Source organism: Diadema antillarum, unplaced genomic scaffold (genome assembly GCF_040938485.1).
Source record: "Diadema antillarum isolate AM-2024a unplaced genomic scaffold, OU_Dant_1.0 scf00000018, whole genome shotgun sequence".
Taxonomy (NCBI): domain Eukaryota; kingdom Metazoa; phylum Echinodermata; class Echinoidea; order Diadematoida; family Diadematidae; genus Diadema; species Diadema antillarum.
In genome coordinates, this window is record NW_027270907.1 from 2,427,841 (window position 1) to 2,455,068 (window position 27,228).

At 38.2% G+C, this 27,228-nt stretch overlaps 1 protein-coding gene across 1 annotated transcript in view; it reads left to right on the plus strand.

Moving 5' to 3' along the window:
• The window catches only part of LOC139728056 (uncharacterized), a 92,625-nt gene that overhangs the window by 20,408 nt on the left and 44,989 nt on the right, over positions 1-27,228 (plus strand). Inside the window, exons 21-30 of the mRNA XM_071639021.1 lie at positions 415-555; positions 1,122-1,407; positions 1,827-1,971; positions 2,588-2,762; positions 3,060-3,250; positions 4,285-4,479; positions 5,353-5,590; positions 9,842-9,957; positions 10,673-10,845; positions 11,445-11,649. Of these exons, the coding sequence (XP_071495122.1) occupies positions 415-555; positions 1,122-1,407; positions 1,827-1,971; positions 2,588-2,762; positions 3,060-3,250; positions 4,285-4,479; positions 5,353-5,590; positions 9,842-9,957; positions 10,673-10,845; positions 11,445-11,649 (1,865 nt within the window). The remainder of the gene's footprint in view (positions 1-414; positions 556-1,121; positions 1,408-1,826; positions 1,972-2,587; positions 2,763-3,059; positions 3,251-4,284; positions 4,480-5,352; positions 5,591-9,841; positions 9,958-10,672; positions 10,846-11,444; positions 11,650-27,228) is intronic.

Below are 27,228 nucleotides of genomic sequence, written 5' to 3' on the forward strand. Positions count from 1 at the left end.
ATGCCTGCTGAAGACCATGAACAAGTAACAAGTTTTTGAGTTTTAAACAGATTTATTGTGTGTTCATTGTTTTGTACGTTTACAATGTAGTATTGAAAAACAGATGTGATGGTGTGTGTTTCATGTTGTCATAATTTTTTTCTCTGTATGAATGACAATAATTGACTTTTGACGTACCGTTATGTTCTTTTTATTAGCAATGAGGCCAAAATTGAATTGAATTTGCTGGAATTCAGAAAGGGTAGATAAAAGCAGCTGTAGCTGCAGTGATATTTATATACTCACACAGCAGAAGTTGCTTTCTCACAAAAGTTGGCCGTAGACCGTGTTTTACAATCCTATACTCATGGCTTATTCATAAAAAAAAACACACACACCAGAACATATGATTGACAACCATAACCTCTTCAACAGGCAAAACCTCTGAGATTTCTGAGTTACTTCAGATTGAGGTGGCATCAGATGATCTCAAGAAGTTGATGGGTTCAGAGAGGGACCGCTACGAAGAGAAACGAAGGCAGAAAATGGAACTGAGAAAGAAGAGAGTATCACAAGGTAAATGGCACATATTGTATCAATGTCCATGATAAATTTACTTTTTTTTAAATGGTTTATGCAGACAAATGCATTACCATTTCAAACAATATCTGCATGTAATAGTGTCATCCACGTCATTTTGTGTGCTTGCTTTAGTAATGCTTCAATTACTAAAATTTGACTCATTTCTAATTGATCATATTAAAGGTCTGTTCTAAATGCAGTTGAGATTTTGTGATTTGAATTGCAGAAATATTCATGTGAGATTTGACTATTTGAGCAAATGTTTGATTATTGGGGTCCTTGTGCCAGTGCAGTGTTTATCATGGAAACATCAAGCTGTCTTCTTGATCCCCCTCACTTTCACTTCACTTCAATTCAATTCAATTTTTATTCAGCCATTCAGTAAAAACATACGTATACACTTGCAAACAAAAATATGCGTGTAATTATTTCAGAAAGTGTAAATATATAAAAAGACATTGAAAGGTCATGGACCCGTGTGAAAGCACGGCTTGTATTGATGGGGCCCAGTAACAAAATCTTATTCTGACACAAATCAAACTTCACATTAAACTTTCCAGGCCTTGATCCAATTCAAGAGGGTGAGGAGGATGGCATCTCAGAAGATGAAGAGGAGACAGAGGATGATGTTCTCACTCAGATCCAGAAGCGCTATGATGCAGAGCGGGAAGCCCTCATTGCCCAGCTCAGGGGTGTTGATGCACAGTACCTCAACGAGCGGGAGAGACAGGCGGCACTGGCCCGCCTTAAGAGGGAGGTACGGAAGGCCAGGAGAGAGGATGGATTCCATGCGGCTGCCCTGGTCCTGGGCCTGGCAGAGAGACATCAGGCCGCTTTGGATGAGAGGTAATATACCAGTCTTTACCAACTTTGTACTCTTCTTCATCTTTTACTATAAACTAATGCAAAACATGAGAGTCGGTGTACTGTGTGCTGGAGAAGAGTTATCAGCATTTCATTTGTTTGTTTCAAACAACTTTATATTCATATTTACATCTTTACTCATCTTATATAAGTACAGTATCTGAATATTGATGTGTCATGTGGCGATAGCACATATACACAATCTCCGTACTCAGCATTATTTTTTAGACAAAAGGATGACCACAGCATTACTCCAATCAAATTTTATTCCAGAGTATTCACAATTATTCTAGGTTTTATGCCAACCTGATTTCAAGGCAGGGTATCACAGTAGTAATTCATATACACCTCAGCAACATGAGAATAGAGTAATGTTTGTGCAACACAAACTTTGTGCCCAGATTACGGCGGGATCGGCTACGCCAAGAGCAGTTGGCCAAGGAACGGCTTGAGGCAGCAAGGAGAAGACAGAAGCTAGGAACTATTGAAGAGGAGCAGGATGAAGAGCTACATGTTGTTGATGTGGCAGACAAAGGTGCCATGCAGGTGAGATTTCATAAGATCACGCCCTATGTTTGGTCATCTCCTCGCGATTGAATCCAGAGAAACTCTATACATGTACTGATCTCATTATGTCTCACTTTAGTCGTGACGAGTTGTTTAATTGTTGACAGATGTCTTAAAAAGGAAGATTTAGACTGAGAATTTAGATCGAGGGTATTCCAAATAAGCAGAATTTCAATCATGTTCATGGCCTTGGACAGGTTTGTATTCCATGCATATTGCTTTGAGCTACCAGTAGAAATGTGTTGATGTATTGTACCTCAACTCACTTGTATGCACAGCTACTCTTTCTAGTGCTATTTCTCATTAGAGTGATTCTACTAGCAAAATAGTTTGTTGTGTTGGTGGACTAAAGATGTATTTCAGAAGTGTTCTGATGCATGTATACCTGCTCATATGCATACCAGTTTGGAAACAGGTACAAATATACCCAATATGATGTAGACTGCTTTAAACAAATTGTGGTACAGTGTAGAGGAGTTCACATTTATGATGGTTTCTTGCACCCAGGGGACAAATTTTCCTTTCTATTATGAGGAGTTTTCATTAAGTGTAGTCTGTGCTGAAGGTTCCCTCCTGATAATGTTCTGTACACCAGGATGCGGTCCTCAAGATGCTAGAGAGGAAACATGAGAGAGAGAGAGTGGTTCTCCTTCAGCTCCTCCAACATGGTGGCAGTGAGGAGGAGAGGTTCATCGCTGGAAACATGTCAGCTGAGGCACGTGCTGAGAGACTTCAAGACATCTGGAACCAGATCAAGCAGCTACAACTCAGTGAGTCTATACATCACAATGTCCTTGTGAAAAGCCTTATAATGTTATTCATTCCTCTTCAGTAATACCTTGTAATCTGATTTGATTCTTTCTCATGAGTTTAGAAAGAATATGTCATATCCTCCTTTTTTAATACCTAATGCAAGATTGGCCTTGATAGCTTTGTTCAAACACAAGTCTTGTTCAATATTCGGGCTTTTTTTTTTATAGTGGATTTGGCTTTATTTGCGATGCTTTTTTGACACAAATTAGTGATATTCTCTCTCTCTCTATTCTAATCATTTCCCATGTACACAGGTCAAAAGGAAGAGAGAGCTACGTTACTGCAGGAGGCAGCTGTTGTTAAGATGGTCTCACGATCCAAACTCCTGGAATCCAGTCGGGAGGGAGAAGTGACAGAAGATGAAGTGATCATTTCCATCATGGCTGACTTACAGCTACAGCAGGACAAGGAGTGTGAAGCCATCATCCATTCTCTACCAGACAAAGTAAGACATTCTTGAAAACAAGACTGGTGTGGGTATGGCTCTGTTGATGGCTGGTTGCTAACATCTGATTCCTTTGTTTCAAGTTATTGAAGTACAGTCTGACCTCTGTTATCTGGCCATGTTGGGACCAGTGCCCATCCGGATATAAGTGATTTGGCTGGATATGGGGGAGATAATGATTATGCACATGTACTTGTAGTTGTTGATCCAGTGGTAGCTAAGTAGATAGCGTACACTGCAGCAGTGGTGTAATCTATGCTAGCTAATTAAAGAATAACAGAAATTGAAGCATTTTAATGTAGAATTCGTTGCATGTATCTGTTCAGAATATTATGGGTTAATCATGTGAGATTTGTAGGAATTTTGATAGAGTTTGAAATCTTTTTTTTTCCATCTTCACTGCCTGTAGAGGATAGAGAAGTCCAGATAAGAGATGGCTGGATAATAGAGGGCAGACTGTAAGCCACTTATAGCGAGGCTGATGAAAGCAAAAAGTACAATGACATTGTCATGGTTTTATTCATAGACCACTGTACACAGGAGAGTTGTTTGCATATCTAACAATGAAGCGTAACTCTGTAAACCTTTCTGACTAGAAGAAAATTATTGTCAACTGTCTCAGACATGTATTTATACTAAACATCTTTCCATTACCAAGCAAAGGTAAGGCCATGCTAATCATATGAGGACGGGGAGCAAAGAACTCTGCATATCTTGAGACTTAGTACTGTATGTATTACCGGTACTTCATTTCTGACATACATTGGCAGATGTCACAGCTGTTTCATCCATTCAAGGATATGTTAAGCCTATTACAACATCTCTGAACTGGGAGCAACTCTTGTGGTGAAAAAAAAAAGAAATTATGCAGAAATATGATATACATTTTGAACAAAACAGGCTTAGAGAAGATACAGTTTGTCATGTTTGGTAGGAAGTGAGATACTGAGTGTACAGTTTTAGCCAAGCAGTGACAAGTGTTTCACATATTGTGATTATTTTTGTGTCTCTTCTAACTGCCCTCATCATGAAAGGATCATGGTGCCCTTACCAAGCTGCAGACTGAGAACCAAGAGGCAATCAAGAATGAGAAGAATGAGAATGTGACCATTGTGGTGACCAGTACTGACCTTACCACTAAGGCTGGAGAGAACCAGCTGATAGAGGCACTGGAGGCCAAGTATGATGCCCTCAAGGACAAACTACTTGCTGATGCCCTCATGAAGCAGGTCAGGATTCCCCGTGTTACTACCAAATTAACCTGTTGAGGATGGACTGATTTTGCGACAACACGCATTTTCCATAGGCACTTGCCTGAGTATACTCGGGACTCGTCCTCAACGGTTTAAGACATAGAGAATAGATTCCAGTCTCGTAATTTTTTTTTTTCAAAGGAACGTATGTTAGCTGGTATATACAAAAAAGGGAAAAAATGAAAGTATGTCTTTAAGAATTTTTTAAAGCAAATTTTGTCCTTTGTCTGTCATCTCACATACATCATATACAAATGAATTTTCTCAGATTTCGGTCTCTAGTTAAAGGCTTGAAGTACATAAGCAGTACTGGTTTATGGACACAAAATATGAAGTACCTTCTTCAGAAGGGGTAGTGTTGATAAGCTCCAAACATTGATCATCTTTTGTGCTGACTCTCTGTTGTAAAAGGCAAGCTAGTGCTATTGCAAACACTGGAGTGAGAAAGATATGACATGAACTCAGATTTACTGTGTATAATGGGAGTTCATGCTATGTTATCTTTAAATTTTGTCCATGTTTATAGCGATTACATCCCATCTTCAGTCCCCTAGTATTCCACCAGTTCCTGTCATTCGATGTAATGTTTATGTGGTGATGTCAGAAAGGTTCTATCTGTGTTTCTATCTGTCTCAGTGTTTTTGCATTATATCTATTGCATGTTTTCAATATGTCTGAGATCCAGAACAGCAGTCTTTGCATCTTTAGCTGCATTAACCCATTAAAGACGAGTCCCAAGACTACTCGGGCAAATTTCAAATGTGACAATTTTTAATGCAAACTGTGTGCCTCTGCACTGCATTCCCTGTAAACTGTCATTGCTTCTTTACTCGTCTTTGATGCCTGTAGCTTGGAGAGGGAGAATGGGCACAGCTATCAGAGAGGGAACGCCAGCTACGCCTCATGAAGCTGAAGATGGAAGAACGCCGGCTGCGGCAAGAGGGCAAGTTTGATGAGGCAGCCATGCTGCTGGGTGATGCTGCCAAGTCCCAGCAAGCCCTGGAGTCCCTAATGGGGGAGTCCAAGAAGGCTCAAGAGGAGAGACTGAGACTAAGACTAGCAAGACGGAAGCAGAGGCTGGCTGAAGGTTTGTCTTTAAAGTTTTAGTCCAAGTTTTGATTTATTTGATGTAGACATCACAGAGGCAATTGGGTGTTTATGATGAAATAACAATGAACTGACAGTGTTGTGCCATTCTGACTGAGAACAAAATGCCTTGCTTCAAACATCTTCCTGGTACTGCTGCTACCACCTTACACCATTAGTGTGAATGCAGATGTAGTATCAAACAGTGTGACTGTGAAGAATTATCCTGATACTGTTGTAAGCCGGGTTAATGATGACGCTGACAGTCTCCATGAGTTGAAATTGCAATGATTTATTGAGCAAATCAAACAGACAGTCTAAACTCCGCACTATCCTCAGCTACATGTCGAATACAGAGTGAATAACAGATACAGGCCTATTAACTATTCAACATAGCAGAGCTCGTAGAGAATACATTAGTATACCATCCATTCTCTCTCAAGTGAAAGGTCAAAGTCAAGAATCAAGAATCAATCAAATCTGCGTCATTATATTCACATGAAAAATAAAAGTTGCGTTGTGCCCATGCCAACCACACGCACACTGCGCCATTGGCATGGACACAACGCGCCTCAACGCATTGACGCAACAATAACATACCGCATATTTCCATTTACCACAAACTTCCCCGCGATTATATAACACAACCATGGGTTATATAATCCCAATTACATCATATCATTTTCATAACATTATACATAATAATACATAACAAAAAATTCCCCGCTTTTCATGTCAAATCATTACACTTTACAGCAATTTCATATAAGAGCGGATTAACAGCACATAATGCTATACAAAAATATACTTCAGGAAAGCGTGTGTTCCCCGCTTTTCCAGTCAAATATACAAACGTCGATATACTACAAAATTGAACTTTACACATGAAATCTGCCAAGAGCTGAAACTCTTGAATCTTCCAAATTTACAGTAAATCATACAAACTCATATTTGATACATGGCATATGTTCCGTGCCAAGAGAATAACACATCAATATGTTACAATTTTCTTCAGTTCCGTTTCGATGTAGAACTCAGCCGTCCCACATTGTCAGTTATGTACAGAATATCCGAGAAAACAATGCATGAAAACCCGTCAAACATGCCGTAACAGAACATGTTCTATGCATTGTATATAAAACCATACATCAATGTGTATAGTTCAAATTTATCGAGATGCAGTATACAGACAAGTCTCTTAATACACATGCCAAATGCATACAACAACACAACAACTTCCCCGCGATTATATCATACGACCCGTATGATAATAATCGATTTTCTAAAAGTAATGTACTTCTCAATGAATCAATATAACACATATCACGAAATTCACAGTTGAAACAAAGTGAAGTCACAGAATGTTAGAATTCACAACTAACAAAAATAAGCTTCTCTGCTGATATACGGTAACTTCCCCGCTTTATGTGTCATATCGTCACAGTCAGCGATTTGCTCATTTACAAAACTTCACACAAATTAAGGGATCATTCAAAGCATGAATTTTTGACCAACTATTCTCATTATCAAAAGTTTCTGACTCACTGAACAACCACTAATATTGTCAGAATGCCATGTTGTTCAGCTTCCAACAAACCAATGAAAACAATGGCTATAGTTCCTTCATTTTTCCACGTAGTAGTGATTTCAAATACTTTCATATCACTATTCCAATATCTCATTAAAAACTTCTTATCAATCACATATCAATTGCAATAACCATATTATATTGATAATCATTTCTCGCATTGATATTGCATTTCTAAATGCGCATAGTTCCTAATTCCATTGCTACTTGAGATGGTACACAAGTTTCAGCTGCAGTCATGAACGTATACATACACTGTAAGCGAATCAACTCACAACAAATTCCGTGGACGGACAACGAATTTCTAACCTGCAGCGACCAAAACAAAATCCGGTCTCCAATTTGACTCCCAGGGCCCCCATACCGTTCCCTGAACATGACATCCATGCTTCCACATGTTACAAATAGGTATGCATGCCTCCCTTGTTGTTACATTATTGACAACAATGTCACCATGAGAAATACTAGTATTCTCCCCTTTTGGAATTGACCGCTCCTTTGGCGCTACGTTAGTTCTTTGTGGCTGCACTTTTGCATGCTTTTGGACATCCTGACCTTCAAGTGATAATTCGGGAACCCTCTTGGTACCCTCTCCTACAGGTTTTGCAATTAGAAGCACCCCAGCATCTAAATCCTTTGCATCAACCTGTTCATCACATGACTCATGTCCATGTCCCCCAGCATCAATTTCTGCACCACCCTCATCTACATCAACGCAACCCAGAAATTGCGATCCCCCATCCAAAAGAGATATGACGTCCTCCTTCTCCTGTCCAGCTGTATCTGAGGAAAGATCTAGCTGCTGAGCAACCGGATCAGTGAACATTCCTTGTGTTCCAGCATCAGCACTCCCAGTTTTCAGCCCATCTCCCTCTAGCATACAGTCATCACGGAGAACTAACAATGCTTCTCTCCTAAACACTTCAAATCGGCCTCCCCTATTTTTCATGTGCAAACGCCTCAAGAAGATACGTTCCCTCTCATCCCGTGTTCCACTGACAAACTGACTGGACAGAGCTTCGTCTCTAAGCTGCCTCAGAGCCGCAGCTTCCTTCTCATCGTCTGCAGCATCTACCAATTTTGCATAAAGACGCATGAGAGCCCTACTGAAGCCTGCCAAGTCTTCATCATCACGTTGAACACGTTTATAGAACAAACACTGCAAATAGTGAGAATTCTCTCGACTAAAACACAGACGGAGAGCTTTTACAACCTCTGTAAAACTCCTCCTCTTCTCTTCAGACAGGCAATAGATAATCTCCTCTCTTGCTGGCCCTGTGAGGTTGCTCACTAAAACTCTAGCCTTTTCCTCATCACTTAAACTGAAAGGTTCAGCTGTCAGATTAAACATTTCCATCCAGTTAGAAAAAGGTGTTTCAGTGCCATCTTCACAATACCCACTAAACTTTTCAATCTGAGCATGGCCTAGAGCGAGATTTACACACAACCCTTTCATTGCCTGTCCAAATGATGTCGAAGAGAAATTATCAATTTGCACATCCTTATAAACAAACTGTTCACACATGACTAATCACGCAGTTAACTGACCAATTAGAAATCTCTAATACACATCATTTTCAAACATGAAACGTAATGCCCAAATGGCATCATAGGTCCAAAATCTGCATGAAGTCCAATCGGTTAAACGAAAGTTCAGCATCATCCATTATTTCAGTTACCAAATACTTGCTCAGTGCGTGAGATGCCATATCGCAGCTCTGTAACCGTCGATTTCGCATCCCGATTGATGTTCAGCCGCCCCCGACGCACGCCAGCGCACTCCGACGTCCAGTGCACAGCAAAACTCCCGACGCACCATCGCTCGCATCAGCTCCAGTCTCCAGCCCGCCATCGACGAGCCTGATCATCTTGAAGCTGCCTCACAGAGAAGTGCTGCTCTCTACCAGGGCTGATCAATGTACACCATCAAGATCAAGATCAAGATTACCCAGCACTCCTCCATACTCCTGTCCGCTACCAAAGTGTAGTCAAAACAGCAGGTCTCCTCGGAGCGAAACGTGGACCATTATTCCGTCATACTCGAGGCTGTTATTCGTCGATCAGGGTTCTTCAACTGGATGAAGTGGATCACTCCGTCAGGCTGTCATCATCCCACTCCTGACACCATTTGTTGTAAGCCGGGTTAATGATGACGCTGACAGTCTCCATGAGTTGAAATTGCAATGATTTATTGAGCAAATCAAACAGACAGTCTAAACTCCGCACTATCCTCAGCTACATGTCGAATACAGAGTGAATAACAGATACAGGCCTATTAACTATTCAACATAGCAGAGCTCGTAGAGAATACATTAGTATACCATCCATTCTCTCTCAAGTGAAAGGTCAAAGTCAAGAATCAAGAATCAATCAAATCTGCGTCATTATATTCACATGAAAAATAAAAGTTGCGTTGTGCCCATGCCAACCACACGCACACTGCGCCATTGGCATGGACACAACGCGCCTCAACGCATTGACGCAACAATAACATACCGCATATTTCCATTTACCACAATACCATGATGATAAACTGAGCTAGATATTTTGATGAATTTATTCGCTCATCTCAGTGTTATTTCAACAATGGGATCCTTCTTTTAAATTTGCTCATTAGACAGAAAATCAATTGTTCTCCTTTTCCCCCCCTCCAAAACCAATCAGGAATGTCAGAGGAGGAGGTGACTCGACTGGAAGAGGAGGAGATTCAGCAGGAGGAGGAGGAGCTTAAGAAGCAACGTCGCAATGTTCTCCTCGATCTGGACAACCGGCTAGAGGATGTAAGTGATATTTAAGTGCATAGTCAACTACCCTCTGCTTCTTTTGCAGATTCATTTGCATGTCTGGCTTTTAAAATTTCCCTGTCATCAATTATGCCATGTTGTAGAATTTTATGTTGAATCCATCATTAGTATTTGAAATACTCTCAACTTAATTCAATTCTTCCAGTTTGAACCTTCTTTTGTAGGTGTGCTGACTCGTTAAGCTGCCAGTTACGTGTATGCATAGTGTATTCTGTTTTACATTAAAACTATACATAAAGATAGTAGAAAGAAGCTGAATTGTATTAATTGTAGCAACTGGTATCAGTGTTACAAAACAATTAAATATTCTACCAATGAATTAATCAAATTTATAGCTTCGTAGGGAGGTCAACTACAAAGACATGTTGCTAATTTGCAGGTTAATTAAATATCAAACATACAATATGAAACTAAATCACATTTCATGTGGAAAATCATTACATATCACCATTTCACTTTGCATCTACCAAGTAGTTTTATATGTACACAGCAGTCTATCGAGAAATGAGTACTTCATGTTTATAATAACAATATCTGTGCTATACTATCATTCGTTTTTTAAAGTTTCCCATTTCCAAATTACATGAGCACCTCACTTGTTCATGTTACACTGAAATTAATGTTGCACAGTTCATAGCAAAACACATGGTATGGTGATACACGTAATTGTCTCCTTGACAAACACCTGTAGGAGAAAGCAGCATTGTTGGCTGCACTGCGTGGCCAGAGTGATCGTCTCCAGAGTGAGAAGGAGAGGCAGGCAGAGCTGGCCAGGCTACGGAGGGAACAGAGGAGGGCCAGGCAGGAGGACAAGTTTGAGGCTGCTGCCCTCGTCATGGGTCTAGCCCAGCAGGCAGAGGATGCGTGAGTCCCATTGCACAAGTCATTCTTGTCTGTCTTTATTCATAGAGGTATGTTGCATGCAAAACAAATGAAAAAGATGTACAGCTTCATCAGTTATGTGACTTTTTGAATGTTCTAGAAGAAAGCAGTATCCAGTGACCCAAAGACTTGAAATCTGGTAACTTTTCTCAGACATCACTCAGACTTTAATTGATTTTTGCATATGTATATGCCCATACATCAAAGTTCAGATGGGCTCTTGATGGAAACTTACTTGTTTTCAAGACACTTCCATTTTTTATAATGAGAAGTATAAAGAAGTCATGTCAAGGAAGGCACTTTGATAATCTTTCCTGTCATATACATGTAATCTGCAAGGTGATACAATACTCCGGCATTGAAGATTTGGAAAGATTTTATAATCACATATCATCACATCCCACTCTGACTTAGTATGTCTGTGCAGAAACTGTTACCATGGTAAAAATATCCCTTTCCTGAAAATGGTACTTCATAGAATTTCACACATGACAGCAAGTTTGTTCTCAGAAAGTAGTGTGAACTTTACTGCAAACAATAGGGTTAATTCAATGAAAATGTTGGATTGATAATCTTCCCAGGAAAGAGAGGGACCGCAAGAGGCAAGAGCAGCTGGCCAAGGAGCGTCTGGAGCAGAGGCGTAGGTTGAAGGCATCTGGAGCTAAACAGGAGACAGACACTCCTGTTGTGATGCCAGAAAATGAGAATGACAAGCAGGCCTTACAGGAGGCAGTAGTAAAGGAGATGGAGCTGAGACATTCCTCTGAGAGAGATTTCCTCATGCAGGTCAGTTGGGATACCTCTCACTGGAAAGAAATGGTATGAAATGGGAATAAGAGGAACAATTTTGCAATGCTCATCTTTTGCCTGTCTGTGATATTTATGAGAGCCGAAATTATTGTAATGTATTTATTACACTAAGGAAATTGACTGTTTATTAATCGGGTTTGTTATAACACATGAACTAATTTTCTGTCAGACAAGTCCAAAAATAGGAAAAGGACATGAATGTGGTACTCTCCAGTGAATGGTTTACATGTGTTATCCACTATGGAAGAGGTAGTTGCTTTTTACTTTTCTTTGGCAACTAACTAGAGAATGATATGAATTCTATGTCAGCACTACCAATGACTTCACTGAGATGTTTTGATTCTTGCAATCTGGTATCATATTCAAGGCTACCATCTCACTACCAGCACTAACCGTGGTACTTACGTGTTGAAAAAGCATACAGTTTTGCTGTAGGTTGGTACTGAAAAGGTTGTAAAAAAGTCGTAGTTTTGCCGTTGATTGATAGTAGACGATAATGAGCAAGACCTTTTGTTACTGTAATCCTTCCCTTTGTGCTTGCTCCATACAAATTCAAACAATAGGAACTATAGGCGATTTCCAGCAGAGGGGCAGACTCTGGTATCCTAATTACCTTTTGTCTTGGTGCATCGACGTGTGCGTAAATTTCTAAAGATGATGGGAATAGGATTCACTATCGGTGTCACCAATTTTGTGGAGCCATGCTTCGCGGTCGCCGATCGGCGGGTTTGTTGAACAGCGCGAAAATCTCGTGTCTTTCGAATGCTGGTAGAACATAATTAATGTCTGTTAACGTCAAGAAAATAAAGTCGATAAGGCGTCGTATGTGATGACAGGTGGGCAGTTACAGCTTCCTTTCAAAACTTAGATATGTTTGCATCAGAAATAGGTTGAGGAATATCCCGATTTTGTAGTAAGATATATTTTCTTTGCAGGAAAATCGGCCACCAAAAAAAAAGTCGGATGTTTGCCTTTACTTTTGGAAATGAACAGCGGTAACTATCGGCTCCGTAAGATGCTGAAATAAATGTCAGATGCTTGCTTTTAATTTTGGAAATGAACAACGGTAATATGCGACTCCGTATGATACTGAAATAGATGTCGGATGTTTGCTTATACCTTTGGAAATGAATAACGGTCAATATTCATGCAGCTCCGTACGGTGCTAAAATTAATGTCAGACTTGATTTTGCGTTCGGAAATGAATAAGGATAACATTCGGTTCCAGACGATGCTGAAATAAACGTCGAATGTTTGCTTTGACGTTCGGAAAAGAATAGTAGTAATATTCAACCCCGTACGATGATAAAATGAATGCCGGATGTTTGCTTTTACGTTCGAAAGTATAGATAGCAGTAACATACAGCTCCGGAAGATGATAAAAAAAAAATGTCGAATGATCCCTTTGACGTTCGGAAATGAATAGAATAATATTCAACTCCGTACGATGATTTAATAAAACATATCGGATGCGCTTTTACTTTCGAAAGTAAATACCAATAACATTCGACTCCGGAAGATGCTAAAATAAATGTCAGATGATTGCTATACGTTCGGAAGTGAATAACAGTAATATTCTGCTCCATACGAGGCTGAAATAACTGTCGGACGTTTGCTTTTACATTTTGAAATGAATAACAGTAACATTTACCTGCGTTCGATGGTAAAATTAGTGTTTGATGTTTGCTTTGACGTTCGGAAATGAATAACAATAGTATTCAACTCCGTACGATGATAAAATAAATGCCAGATGTTTGTTTTTACGTTCGAAAGTAAATAGCAATAACATTCTGCTTCGGAAGATGCAAAAATTAATGTCGAATAATTCCTATGACGTTCGGAAATGAATAACCATAATATTCAACTCCGTACGATGATTAGATAAATATCGGATATTTTCTTTTAATATCCTTTCGACAGTAAATAGCAATAACATTCGGCTCCGGAAGATGCCAAAATAAACGTCAGATGATTGATTTTACGTTTGGAAGTGAATAGCAGTAACATTCTGCTCCATATTCATGATGCTAAAATGTCAGATATTTGCTCTTATAATATACAGTTCGAAATGTAACATTCAGTAACATTCAGCTGCGTTTTATGGCCAAGTTAATGTCTGATGTCTGCCCTTACGTAACATTCGGTTCTGCACACGATGCTAAAATAATTGTCAGATTATTCATTTCACTTTCGGAAGTGGACAGCAATAACATTCGGCTCCTTGAGATAATAAAATAAATGTCGGATATTTGCTTTTAAATTTGGAAATGAATAACGGTGATATTTTGCTCCGTACGATGCTAACATGAAAAACAGATTGTTGTTTTTACATTTGGAAATTATTAATGGTATCAATCGGCTCAGTTAAATGCTGAAATAAATAGCGGATGTTTTCTTTCACGTTCGGAAATGAATAAGGATAGCATTTCGCTCCGTAAGATGCTAAAATGAATGTCGGTTAATACATTTGAAAATGAGGAACGGTAACATTCGGCTCCGTTAGGTGTTAAAATACAAATGTTGGATGGTTGCTTTTACAATCAGAAATGAATAACAGTAACTTTCGGCTCTTTACAATGCTAAATCAAATGTCTGATGTTTAAAAACGTCTGCAAATGCTCCCACTTTCTCATTTCAAACGTAAGTTTTGACCACCTAAATATAGGCACAATTTTTATAATGATCAATAAGCCTATACTTGAAGAGTTTGTTTGCAAAAACCGATAAGTCCATTTTTGAAGATTTTGAAGTACGGCCTCTGTCATAAAGTACAAAATAATACCTTTTAAATGATATATTGGTCAATACATATAAAGGTATAATTTTGAAGTTATGGTCAAAAGAAGCAAAAAATTTCTTTTTATTCTCTTTATTTTTCTTGACCTTTAATCTCAAATATCTCCATTTCGCAAATATGGACTTATCGGTTTTTGCTAACAAACTCTTCACTTGCTAAATCTTAGAACTCAGAATATCGGTAAGATGATTGAATGTTCTATTCATTTATTTTAGACATGGGTACCTGTATCACTTCAGTAATACTTAATATGCATTTGTCTGTGTTAAGTGGGACCGATTTCGTTTTTCTTATGTTTTTCTTTATTTTTTTTCGTTCCACAAGAATTTTCTTTCGGGCCACCGAAAGATAAAAATCAATGATTTTTGTGACGAAAGTCGGATAACGAAATTGTCACTGCATGCGTGTTTAGAATGAGATTAGAAAATGCCATCAATTACTAGACTTTGACCATAATCGTCTAAAATGGATATCAAAAGACATAAGATGCCCTACATTTTTCCCCCTCCGTTCGGCCTATTCAAAATATGAACATAACTGACAAAAAGATGTGATGTTTGAGTTTTCTGCAAAAACGTGTGACTGAAACTATTGAATCGTTTTACTAGATTGAAAACAGCAAAAACAACGTTTTTATGTCTCTTTCCACCACTCTTACATATGTTTTTGATTCAAAAGTGACCAAAAAAAAAAAAAGGGTTCGCATGCCACCGATGTCCGTTTTTACCTTTACGATTTTACTTTACGATTTACAAGCTATCGCAGCCATCAGGCATTATGCCATATACATTGCGTCTTGCATGAACTTCAAATGGTTGGATATCTGTTCCTGATGCCCTTCCTCCTAGCTATAGGTATAAGTATACCACCATCAACTATTTTTGAACTTTCTAACAACGACTTCATTCACTCATTATTTGTGGCACTTTTCTGACAATGGCCACCCTGGTTCGAATTGAGTGTTGTTGCGTCGGACAGACTCTGGAAAGCGGCCCATTGTCGTACGTGTTGTCTCTCCGTATAAAGGTCATCTTTCTTTTAGCGGTCAAACCTTTCATCCCATCGAACGGTCCTGACCTGGACCCTAATCTTGCCGGTGCTTATACGCACATAGAGGAGAAAAAATTCCTTTGTCCTTAATTCGTGCCGATTTCTGTGGTGATGATGAGCCAAACACGAGCCAGGCCTGTAGGCCTAATAGGCCCTATTATAATAAAGACAGCAAGCAATTACGATGTCTGTAGCATACATCCGCTCTTTCTTGCCATTCTTAAGTTTGAATTCTTTTGTTTAGTTCAATTGCCCAAGCTAGTGACTCATGCTAAGGAGATTTAAACTTTGATGGTTACTCATCTTCTCCTTTATCTGCATGTTTTCAAACTCTTGAAATTATTAGCATATCGTAATAAGGTGAAACATGGCTGTAGGCCTATACCATTCCTCTATATATCGTGACACTACACGTGGGGAAAGAAACTCAGCTTTTAATTTTTTTCACAGAAAGCATTTTATTTATTTATTTTTTGGTTTGTTTCAGAGACGTTTTATCCTACGTACTGAAATCTGTCTGGGGAAATATAGGGCCTAGCCGTTATCGCGCTGTTGCTGTGCGTGAAATGTTCGCAAACACGTGCTTCCACTTTTCACCGCGCCACGTGTTGGCTTCGTTGCCAACATTGCGACGGACGCTACTTCATTTTTCGTATGCGTTCGATAAGGAAGGAAATCAAGTCCTCTGCCGAAATCGTAAATAGCGATGGTCTACTTGAATAGTGTTGTGATTAATACTGCAAGGTTGCAAGTTCGAATTTCTTTCAGTTTTCAGAAGTAATATACATTTTGTTTTTGTTTTGTTGTTGTTTTTCTGAGCATTAGATTACAAGAGAGTTGCATTGCCACGATCATGCCGTGTAAAGTAGTTGGCAGAATTCACCTATCTGCCGCAGAGCCGCTGCCTACCACCCGAAACATTCAGCATGTTTCCACAGAGAATCCGATTTGGTTTGCTTGCGCGCCATGCCTTGTGTATTTAGCACAACAGCAGCGTCGCTAAGCTACATTTGCCTATAATAAGCATACGGCCACGTGTATTTTCGTTGGTCATGTGGAATGTAGTTACATGCTAGTCTTTTTGCAGGGGTAGATTGATATGATTATGTGTGATGAATTATTGGCTACCGGTATTCGCTGGTTTATGTTACAAACGTAAAAGAAAGGAGAATAGAATAATTTCGTATTGCAATGCCCGAGGCCTTTGACTCGAGACTAGCTGGGAAGACTGTTCATTCCTCCGCTGTTTCCCAGGCTGTTTTGTCAAAGAATGATAATTATGCGCGCGTGTTCTTCTGTTTGAACGCCCCCCCCCCCCCCCCCCCCCCCCCCCGTGTTCGTAAGAAATGTCCAGTACACCTGTATCTTTTTTTTTCTCTCTCTCTCTGCTTGCCTATAAATGAATGTACAAAGTGTATTAATTGTGAGTACTTCACATCGAACCTCGGTGTTATTCTTGCGTTAGCCAGCGCGCTTCGTCCTCGTCTGTACCAGTATAAGGGCCTTTACAAAAAAAGAAAAAAAAAAAAAAAAAAAAAAAAAGGGGGGGGGGGGTGGTAGTTGTCGAACCTTCAAAACTACGATTAGCATTATCGACCTACAAATAGGGCATATAGAAATGAGTACAACTTTCTTGAAATTACTGCAGCAAAATGGAAAAAAAATTACGAATATGAACACAGAACACTCGTAATAACGATTTTACTTTGAAGTGGACAGGAAAAAGATTAAACGCAATAAAGAAAGAAATCAATGATGATGATGATGATGACGATGATGATGATCAACAGCATTTGTATGGCGCCATATATCTTTTATAGAAACATTCAAACGCGCAGACTCCTTAGCAATTGAATGCCTGGTTAAAAAAAAAAAAAAAAAAAAAAAAAATCAGAGGCTTTGAGGTGATCCAGTTAGTCAATTTCACGTAGAAAAGATGGGAGGGAGTTCCATATCACACATAGGCGAGGAGCACTATCTTAAGGAAAATGCCCGGTCTCACCAAAAGACGTATATACTACGTTGTTTTTTTTTTTTCATACAGTTTTCTCAATATTTTAGATCAATTTCGTTATGTATAAGCATTTTGTTTTTGGTTGTATTTAATTTGTTCTGATAAGTTATCGTATTTGATTATTTTATGGTTGTATTATACGGTATACTGTTCATGCTGGTTATGTAACAGCGCCATGAGCATCATTCTTGATGGACTTCAGTGTATTGTAAGAGGCCACTATTATTATTTTTTTTAATCATTAGTATCATTATCATTACTGTAAAAAAAAAAACACTGTAAAACAAAAGTCGAGTGATTTGATTTTCATTCATTTTTCAACAATAGGTCAGTTTGGCCGATTTCTGTTCGCGCATTCCCGTAGGCTTGTATTATGTAGGCCTACAGCTCATCTTTTTGAAGCAAGGGATGGCAAAAAGATGTTTCATCGTACGGAGTAGGCCTATATAGGCCTACTAGTATACAATGTACACTGTATCTCACTTGGCGGTGACTGTTTACAAACGTATAACTAATTTAAGGTTTAGTCAAGGTTCGTAAACAGTTGCAATTCGAAATTGTATATACGCAAACGATTTTCATCGTCTTAAACAGTGTTTTCTTTTCGTCTTGCTGCAAAGACGTTTGGTCATATACGAGTAGGTCTACAAAATTTCTTGGCGACATGCACGACAATGCAAGCCATTATATCTTAGAATTTGATTGCAACTGTTTTCGAATCCTGCAGACGAAAGTTTAAATTCACAATGTTCGCAAACGTTCGCAGCTCAGTGAGAGACTCTTGAGACCAGCCCAGCTTGGATAAGTGTATTCGATAATCCCCGTAAGGAAATGTGTGCAGCTTCAGTGGCGGATCCAGGCGGAGGCACACCGGGTGCCCCCTCCCCCTTATTTTGGTTTAAAAAAAAAAAAGAAATAAAAAGAAAAATGGAGTTGGCGCGTTCGTCCCCCGACACATTCTAATTTTGTAAAGGCGTCCCTCTTTGCGGAATTCCTGGATCCGCCCCTGAGCTTTATCACTCATCTCTGCATGAGGTGAGTATTAACTCATTAACCAATTCTCCGTTTAATGAGTTCACAACAGCAGAATAACTATGTCGACGAAGGTATACCACCGTGCATACGCTTCGATGCACATGCCGACAGGTGTAATCTTTGTTCATCTCTACATCTTCCCTGAGAACAAAAGGAGAATAGTTTCCTTTCAAGGTAGAGCCGTGTGGCTTACACCGACCAGGGAAGGTGGCCCGAGAAGAAGAAACAACTCTCCTTTGAAGTCATGCTCGACACCATAGAACGTTACGCGTTCAACACTTCGTGTAGCCATGTGCTTTGACAAGAGAGAGTGCATCATGCGGTAAGCAGGTCTTGAATTGGAGTAGAGAATCAAAATGCAGTGTAAAACTGTCGATTTTGACGCTAAAGAGTTTTAAAAACACGCTAGAACATACTTCGGCGGAACACTTTCTTTGAAAAATCACAACATACAGATATGATAAACAATCAAAAATTACATGTAAGCAAAAAGTTTGCATCATGGATAAATATAAATGTCTAAAAAAATCTAGTTTTAATGGCATTTCGAAGAAACTAGAAATACATGTTTATGAATTCCAAATAGAGCATTTCATTTAAGATTTTCCGGTAAAATATAGCTTGTAATTCAATGAAATTCGAAGCGCGTTTTTCGTCTCACAGAGTGGTGTCGGGCATGACTTCATTAACGTAGCCTATGAATGTTGGACATCTTATATGGTATAAAAATGCATTGAATATGCATTGTGTTTGTCCGAATTACACGAAGAGTTGCCACTCCGTCTACACCCCCAGCTGCACAGACCAAAGAGGACACACAGCTCTAAAATTTTCTCACAGAGATGATTGTGTTTTCCTATGAAATTTGAAAAAAAAATCCATTATAACGAACCCCTCCTTTATGATAATAATTTAAATATGTAAGCTTTTCCGACTATGATCGATTCATCGACGACATTAATTGTTTATGAAAATATTTGATATTATACTTTGATGAATAATATTCTGAAAACTGACTTCATGACACAGGAGACAGCAAAATGTTCTCGAAATCCAGTTGGAACTAAACTTGAAGGGGATATAGAGATGAAATGACAATGTGTACAGGCAAACATGAATTAAAAACGCATTCATTCATTTTCCACTGGACCCTCAAAGATTTGTGCCCGACAAGATACACATTTTCGAACTGATGATTGAAATCGTAGACTGTTTGCCCCTCGCGCTATACGACTAGTAGAAATCATATTTGGAACGCGTGTCTCTCAAAATAGTCGACATATTCCAAACTCATCCATTATAGTCATGGAGCTGTTAAAAAAAAGCTGAAGAAAAAATGATGTATATTAAACAGTTTACTCGCGTAGTTGACATTCGTCACTGATAAGGGGATAACCGCATCAGGTATAGAAGTCGCATATAAGATCTCGAGAAAAAAAAAAGAAAAAAAGGGAGAAAGTAAGTGTCAGAGATGTCTGAGGGGAATCATTCTGCTAATCGTGGATTGTATAAGAAAACGTGGAAATAACCGCGGGACAATCGGTGGCTGCTTTTACATTTCGATTGAATCTATAATTAATGTAAAAAAATGTAAAAAATTTTATGGTGTGCATGAATTATACAATTCTCTGAAGAGCTCATGTTTAAGCGTGTGACGTTCACTCCTGTTGCAATGGAGAGGGTTACGATATTTTGCGATAACGAAGTAATTCATAATTAAAGTTGCCAAATTTGTCGACATTAAAAACAATTGTGTGAAATTATTACGAACACTTTTGTAAGAACACGGTTACAGCAAAATTTTTGTTGAAACAAAGTCATTTCCGAGCGTCATTGGCAAAGAACAAAAGAAACATGCTCCGTTCCAATGAGATGCCACTCCTCGCTTTCCTACATTGTACAAGAAGAAATTCACGGAGACTGCATGAGCGAACGCTTGTTATTTTTATTCGTTCACTTTTCCCCGTGGATAACTTGCATTGTATTAATCGAAAGTGAATATTAGGGATCGTTATCACGAACATTATCTTATGGCGTTTGTCCAAAGGTTCGTCATTCGTATACGGTTCATCACTGCGAAAATGAAATCAGGTTTTTTAATCCGAAAATGATAAGAATCTTCGTTATTCCAAAGATTCGCCGATAGGAATATGAATTAAGATTCGTGAATCCAAACGTGAAAAAAAAAAAGGAGTACACAGACACAATTTTGGAATTACAAATCTAAATCATCGTCTTCGTTTCTATAGCAAAGTTACGCCTTTCAGAACCTTATTTCATTTTCGGATTAACCAAGCTTTTGAATTACGAATCCTGGGAATATCGAATCTTCGGAACGATCCTCCGAAATAAGTCGGGAATAATGAACGTTCGTAAACGTTCGTAATCGACGAACTTTGGAATAACGAATCAGGCCTATGAACACATTCCTAACCATCACTTCACTTTTTTATATTTTTTTTTTCAAACTAAGCATGAAAGTACAAACTATACTCTGTTTGAAATCTGTTTCAAATTGCCTTTTCATCCAGTGCAGCGTATTTGATATGACCAGGGAGGTGAGAGGAACCTGATATGACCAAATATTACTAAGCATTGAATTACGCATCGTACGTATCGTTGCCGTCTTTTTTTTTCTTCATAACATACTCAGAACTGTATTCGTCGATAAGATGAAATGCCGTTATACTTTTTTTTATGAAATTGCCGATCCCTAGGACTTCGATTATTTATAACTGGAATGCAGTGTATACAAAATAGGCACGGTCAGACTGGCAAAAGATCGAGAAGGTTAACATCGCGATCTTTATAAGATCTCGAAGTTTTGCCCGTCTGACGTTTCCCTGGGTGAGATTCGACCACCGCTGAATTCTCACGTGACTACTAGTACCCCCGTTTATGGATGCACAACGTGCGTTGTTGCCTTGACACACGAAGAGGAAAAATGGACTGTCACACGTGCGCACCGTGTGTATACGACGGACCATATACGGTACATATTGTAATTTATCAGGTGCATCAGCGCTATGAATGTATGCAGTCTGTACTTCGATCGACTGCACAAACGGTTGCGGTATACTAATACAATTAACAGTTGTACCAGCTCGTTCGGCTGACCAGATGAGCTCGAACTGTAGGTATACGACCGCAAAAAGAAATATATTCTTCTCCGTCAGATTTGCTCGAACTTGGCCCCATTTCGTACTCGTTTGAGGCGCGGTCACGATTAGTAAAAAGCTGAGAGCTATTCCCCTATACTAGCTAGCCGCAATAACGAAGCCACATTGTGTGCGCGAATGGATTTTACCTGCCGATGCATTGATGGCTAGAACAATACTAGTAGTCCAGAGAATCATTTAAGCCGATAATTAAGTCATGAAATAGTAGTTGGGTGTTCGTAGAAAAGTCGTAGTTTTGAGGGAACTGCCCTTGAGGAAAATAGAAGTGGTATCAAAAGACGGATTATCGCCGTGAATAGCTAGTGGTCTATTGTCCGATTTTCACACTGCATAACAAAAGACGGCGTTCTCGGTCGCGAGAGCGGAGATGCGGAAGTCGTCTTTTGTGATGTGGCAAAACTACGACTTTCGTACGACTAAATCCTCACTAATCCACCCCTGATCTACAACCACTTAACAATTTATCTACGCCTCTTTCACTTCTTAGTCTAGTGGGATTTCTGAAAAAGGGCTCTCTAAAATGGTGTTAGAGGCATTTTTGGGTAAAAGTTGGAAACCGATCTCTTTTACCTAATTTGAGTATGCTGAATCTGAAAAATCCGGTTCCCAAGCGAAATTCGCCGATCTTGACCATCTAATTTGCATAAACAAAATGGCTGCCAAGCCACAGAACAGTTTCAGATACGCATTTACCAGGAATTCTTTGCAAACGAGCTGGAAAAAAGTGATTTGAAATGTTTGTACAGAGAATATAATTACCAATAAACGTTTCTCAGGTGGTAAATAGTATATTTTTTCATAATTATGCAAATTATTACTGAAATATGCAGATGAATGTGTATATATATATATATATATATATACACATTAACACTGATGGAAGAGTAATCTTGACCTTTATTTTTTCTTGAGAGGCAAATTAAATACTAAATATGTAAACTTTAAGGTTTTGAGGGTTAGAAAAACTACGGTTCCCAAGCGAAATTCACCGATCTTGACCATCTAATTTGCATAAACAAAATGGCTGCCCAGCCACAGAAATTGTCAGATTCGGAGAGGCATTTTCGAGAAATTCTTCGCAAACGATCTGGAAAAAAAAAGTGATTTCATATTTTGTACATAGAATATATAGAAGTAGCAGTTTGAGGGATAACGTTTCACAGATGGTAAATAGTATATTCTAATCATAATTTTGCAAATTGGTACTGAAATATGCAGATAAATGTATATTAAGACTGGATGAGTAATGTTACAATTTTTTTCTTGAGAGGCAAGTTAAACACTAAATATGTAGACTTTAAAGATTTGAGGGTTAGGAAAACTCCGGTTCCCAAGCAAAATTCACCGATCTTGACCATCTAATTTGCATAAACAAAGTTTAATTGTGAGTTTCAGACACGCATTTTCTAGATTTATTTTTTTTTGGGGGGGGGTTGGGGGGTGGGGGAGGGGTAAACGAGCTGGAAAAAAGTGATTTGAAATCTATGTACATAGAATGGAATAAGCAACTTGAGGGATAAACGTTTCTCAGGTGGTAAATAGTATATTTCTTACATAATTATGCAAATTAGTACTGAAATATGCAGATAAATATATATTAACACTTGAAGTTTTTTATTTTTTTTTCTTGAGAAAGCAGTTAAAAACACAAGATATAGAGACTTTAAGGTTTTGAGGGTTAGATAGTGACCAGAATCCCTTCTCAGTGGTATCAAAATAAATGCAAATATTGTAATTGGTATGCAAATTATATGTAGGCTCCATGAATTTTAGATGCACGCAGTTCATTCAATAGCCTATATACCATGGTAAAATTTTATTTTTTCAAATCCTCTAAAAAGGTCCTTTTGGATTTTTTTTAAAGAATTCAAGTTAGGAACCCGATTCTTAACCAAAATTGATTGTGCTAGGCCAAAAAAACAAACAAAAACAAAACAAAAAACAAAACAAAACAAAACAAAAAACGGTCTTTTTCAAGCGAATGAACTTTAACATCTTATTTGCATAATACACGCAAATATAGCTGCAATATTGCCATAAAATTGTTAATTCCATGAAAAATATTTGTAGTACATCGATAATCACAAAACAAATTGATGAAAACTCTCTCTATGCGGATCATGACTCAACTTTTTTAGGGGGGGGGATGCCATTTTGTTCATGTGCAACATCCTTTATTGTATTGTTCCAATATACAAATTCTATTTCCCAGTTAACCAGAGCATGGTAATCATATATATAAATGATTATATTTGATTATATATAGCAAACATTCGTTTATAGGTTGAAATGGGATAGGTGGTTTTATTCTATTTTCTCTTGAAGCATTGCCTCGGCCAATGCAATCTGCGAAATTAAGGGGTTTACACCTTCCTGTTCCTTTTTATGTTTGTTTTCAATATACGTAGATAACATGCCGCCAGTGACGACCACCAAGTATGATGCATTTTGATTTATTCCTAACTGGACGACGCCATCACGCTCTCTTGTCTGTCTGACTTATGATATATCTCACCAGGTGTGATTCAGATCATATAGAAATAACACTCTCAACAAACAGGGCATCTAACTTTAAGGGCCAGTGGATTGTAAGAACTGAAGAATAATGGATACTCGTTAGAAACCATATTGAAACATACAGAATAGATTCCACTTCATATCAGACGTAATAGTCGGCATTTTGCCTCTCATCATATTATGCTTTATCAAGTATAGTTTTTAAATATCCATGTTTCATTTGAATTTCTGCCCAAGAATTGGGATATGGATCTTTTCATAGAGGACCTGGGTTTTCCACCACCTTGCGAACATGAAGTTACTTTTGTTCCCTCGAGAGATAATATCGATCCTATAGCTACCTTACAGAGGCCTTCTTCCGTAGATACTGAAGTTGTGCTTATGCCAGACTGATACTGACAGTAGCACTCTTATTAAAGCAAGTGATCAATGACAAGGATGCTGCTTGTACGAGACAAAAACTAAAGGGTTCAAAGAATATGGTTGTTATCAGTCTTCTTTATAAGAATAAACTTATATTCGATTCAAAAGATGCATCACGCAAGCTCGTTTGGCACAAATATGTTCCGCCATTTTAACGACAAAAGTATTCTGAACTCTCGCGGAAGCATTTCAACGACAATACTCCTGTATCAAAAAAAAAAAGATTATAAAAAGAAGAAAATCCTGCTCATTGTGCCAGACCTGATCTTTCTTCACCAGTAGACAATGGGTGGGAAGGTTTTGATCTACAGCCTGTCTACAGCCTGTACAACTGATATATCTAGCTCCAATCCTGCAAAGTTAAATTGAGATGATTTCATGTGCATGCGAAAGCAATGCAGAATTTTTCGATGCAGATGTCACAAATCAGGCCTACGATATACAGCAGTGTGTGCATGTTAGCAACAATGTGATGATGCAACCCTTGCATGAATGTAGATCAATTTAGCTCGATTGAAAGAAATAAACTTTTCGACACAGATTATGTTTCTTTTTATCCCAAATATAAAGGTGTTGATGACTAGATTTACAACGTTCATCCTTCGTTTCTGTTTCCGACACTGTCCGCGAGATACCAGGATTTTTCTGACATTTTTTTTTTTGCTTGAGCCTGCAGGGTGGGTGAAAAAAACATGAATTATGACGAGATTTATGAAAGTTGCCACTTGATTTTAAATTCAACAGATTGAAAATAATCATAAACCAATCTATCCAATGAAAACGACAAAGTACATGCAGGGAAGGATAAAGTGACATTGCACTTATCCATAGAGTAATGTATAGTGATGTGATTGCCCGATAACTTTGATGGCAAGACCTTGTTTTGGTGGTAGATATGCATAGAAAATGGGTGAATATTTGCATAATTTATTATGCAAATGAGATCATAGATGTGTGTTGTTTAGTAGTTGCTCTCTCTCGTAATCACACCAGGAATCAGTAACAGGTCTTGATGTATAAAAACTGTTATGAAACATATTCATATATTGCGGCAGTGCGTTGTAGAATCTCGAAACCTGCCTGGTCTACGGTCTCTTGAATATCAATTTGCAAACATATTTCCCTTTAGTATCATTCAGTTCTCCTTTATTGATTGATTCCAGTAACTGATTTACTTCGGACTCTGACGACATCATAATGTGCAACTTTTTTGCCCGATAACTTAGCCGTATTTTAGGGCGCCAAGGTACATTTTGATAGCAAGACTTTGTTTAAGGGAATATATCCATAGAAATGGCCAAGTGTTTGTATAATTTCTATGCAAAATAGATTATTAGGGTATTTCTAATAGTTTTTTTTTTCTTGTATCTCCTTATCACAAAAGAATCATCAACTTATAATATGTCTTGATATCATAACTATAAATGATTCAGATTCATAAATCGTGGCAATGTGTTGTAGAATCTTGCATACCAATTTGCATACGTTATTGCAAATATCTTTATTCATTTTTTTTTATTCTGAATTGGTTGATTCCAGTACTTGATTTTCCTCGGGCTCAGATGACACCATGTACACTTTGTTTGACAGATAGCATATCTATTTTTTCACTATGCCAAGGTGCATTTTGATAGTAAAACTTTGTTTTAGGGGAAAATATGTTGAGAAAATTGAAAAATATTTGCATGATTTATTATGCAAATGAGATGCATATTTTATTTCAATACTTTAAGTTGGTTCTTTATCACACTAGGAATCGTGAACCGGTCTTGATTCAATGAAAACTATCATCAGATTTATGATTCAGATCCCTATTGCGGCAATGCGTTGTAGAATCTAGAATCCTGCCAGTTATGTATCCTCTTGTAATTTGCGTCTAGATATTTGCATAAGTGTATAATTCATTTCTTTTGAATTCATTGAATTCTTTTGAATTGATTTATTTTGATTCGACTTTGGCGACACCAAATACTTTTGGTTTGCCCGATAACTTGTTAAAATGATTAAAAACAGAAGTGAACACGTTCTATAGGTATATATGCACGTGTATAGTATACTATACATGTGCATATATGCGGTAATGCATTGCTGTATCAGCGGCAACTCCTAATTTGCATATTTCACTTCTTAATTTGCATATATAAGTAAAAGTTATGAACAATTGATGACCTAGCTATTGTCTTTGCACCTTAATTTCTGAAATTATTACTATTTCTGCATGTCTACGGAGATTTTATGAAAATTAGAACATCGAAACACCTTAAAAAGCAATGAATTGGCGGCCATTTTGTTTATGCAAATTAGATGCTCTTAGACTAAAAATTCCGCTTGGGAACCGGAATTTTTGGATTCAGCGTACTTGAATTATACAAAATAGACCGGTTCCCAACTTTTACTAAAAAATGCCTCTAACAGTCACATTTTCCCCAAATCCCACTAGACTATCTTAACAACGACGCATTCAACACTAAGGCACGAACACAAAGAACCACGGCAAAACTACGACTTTCTTACTACTTTTTCAGTAGCAATCTACAGCA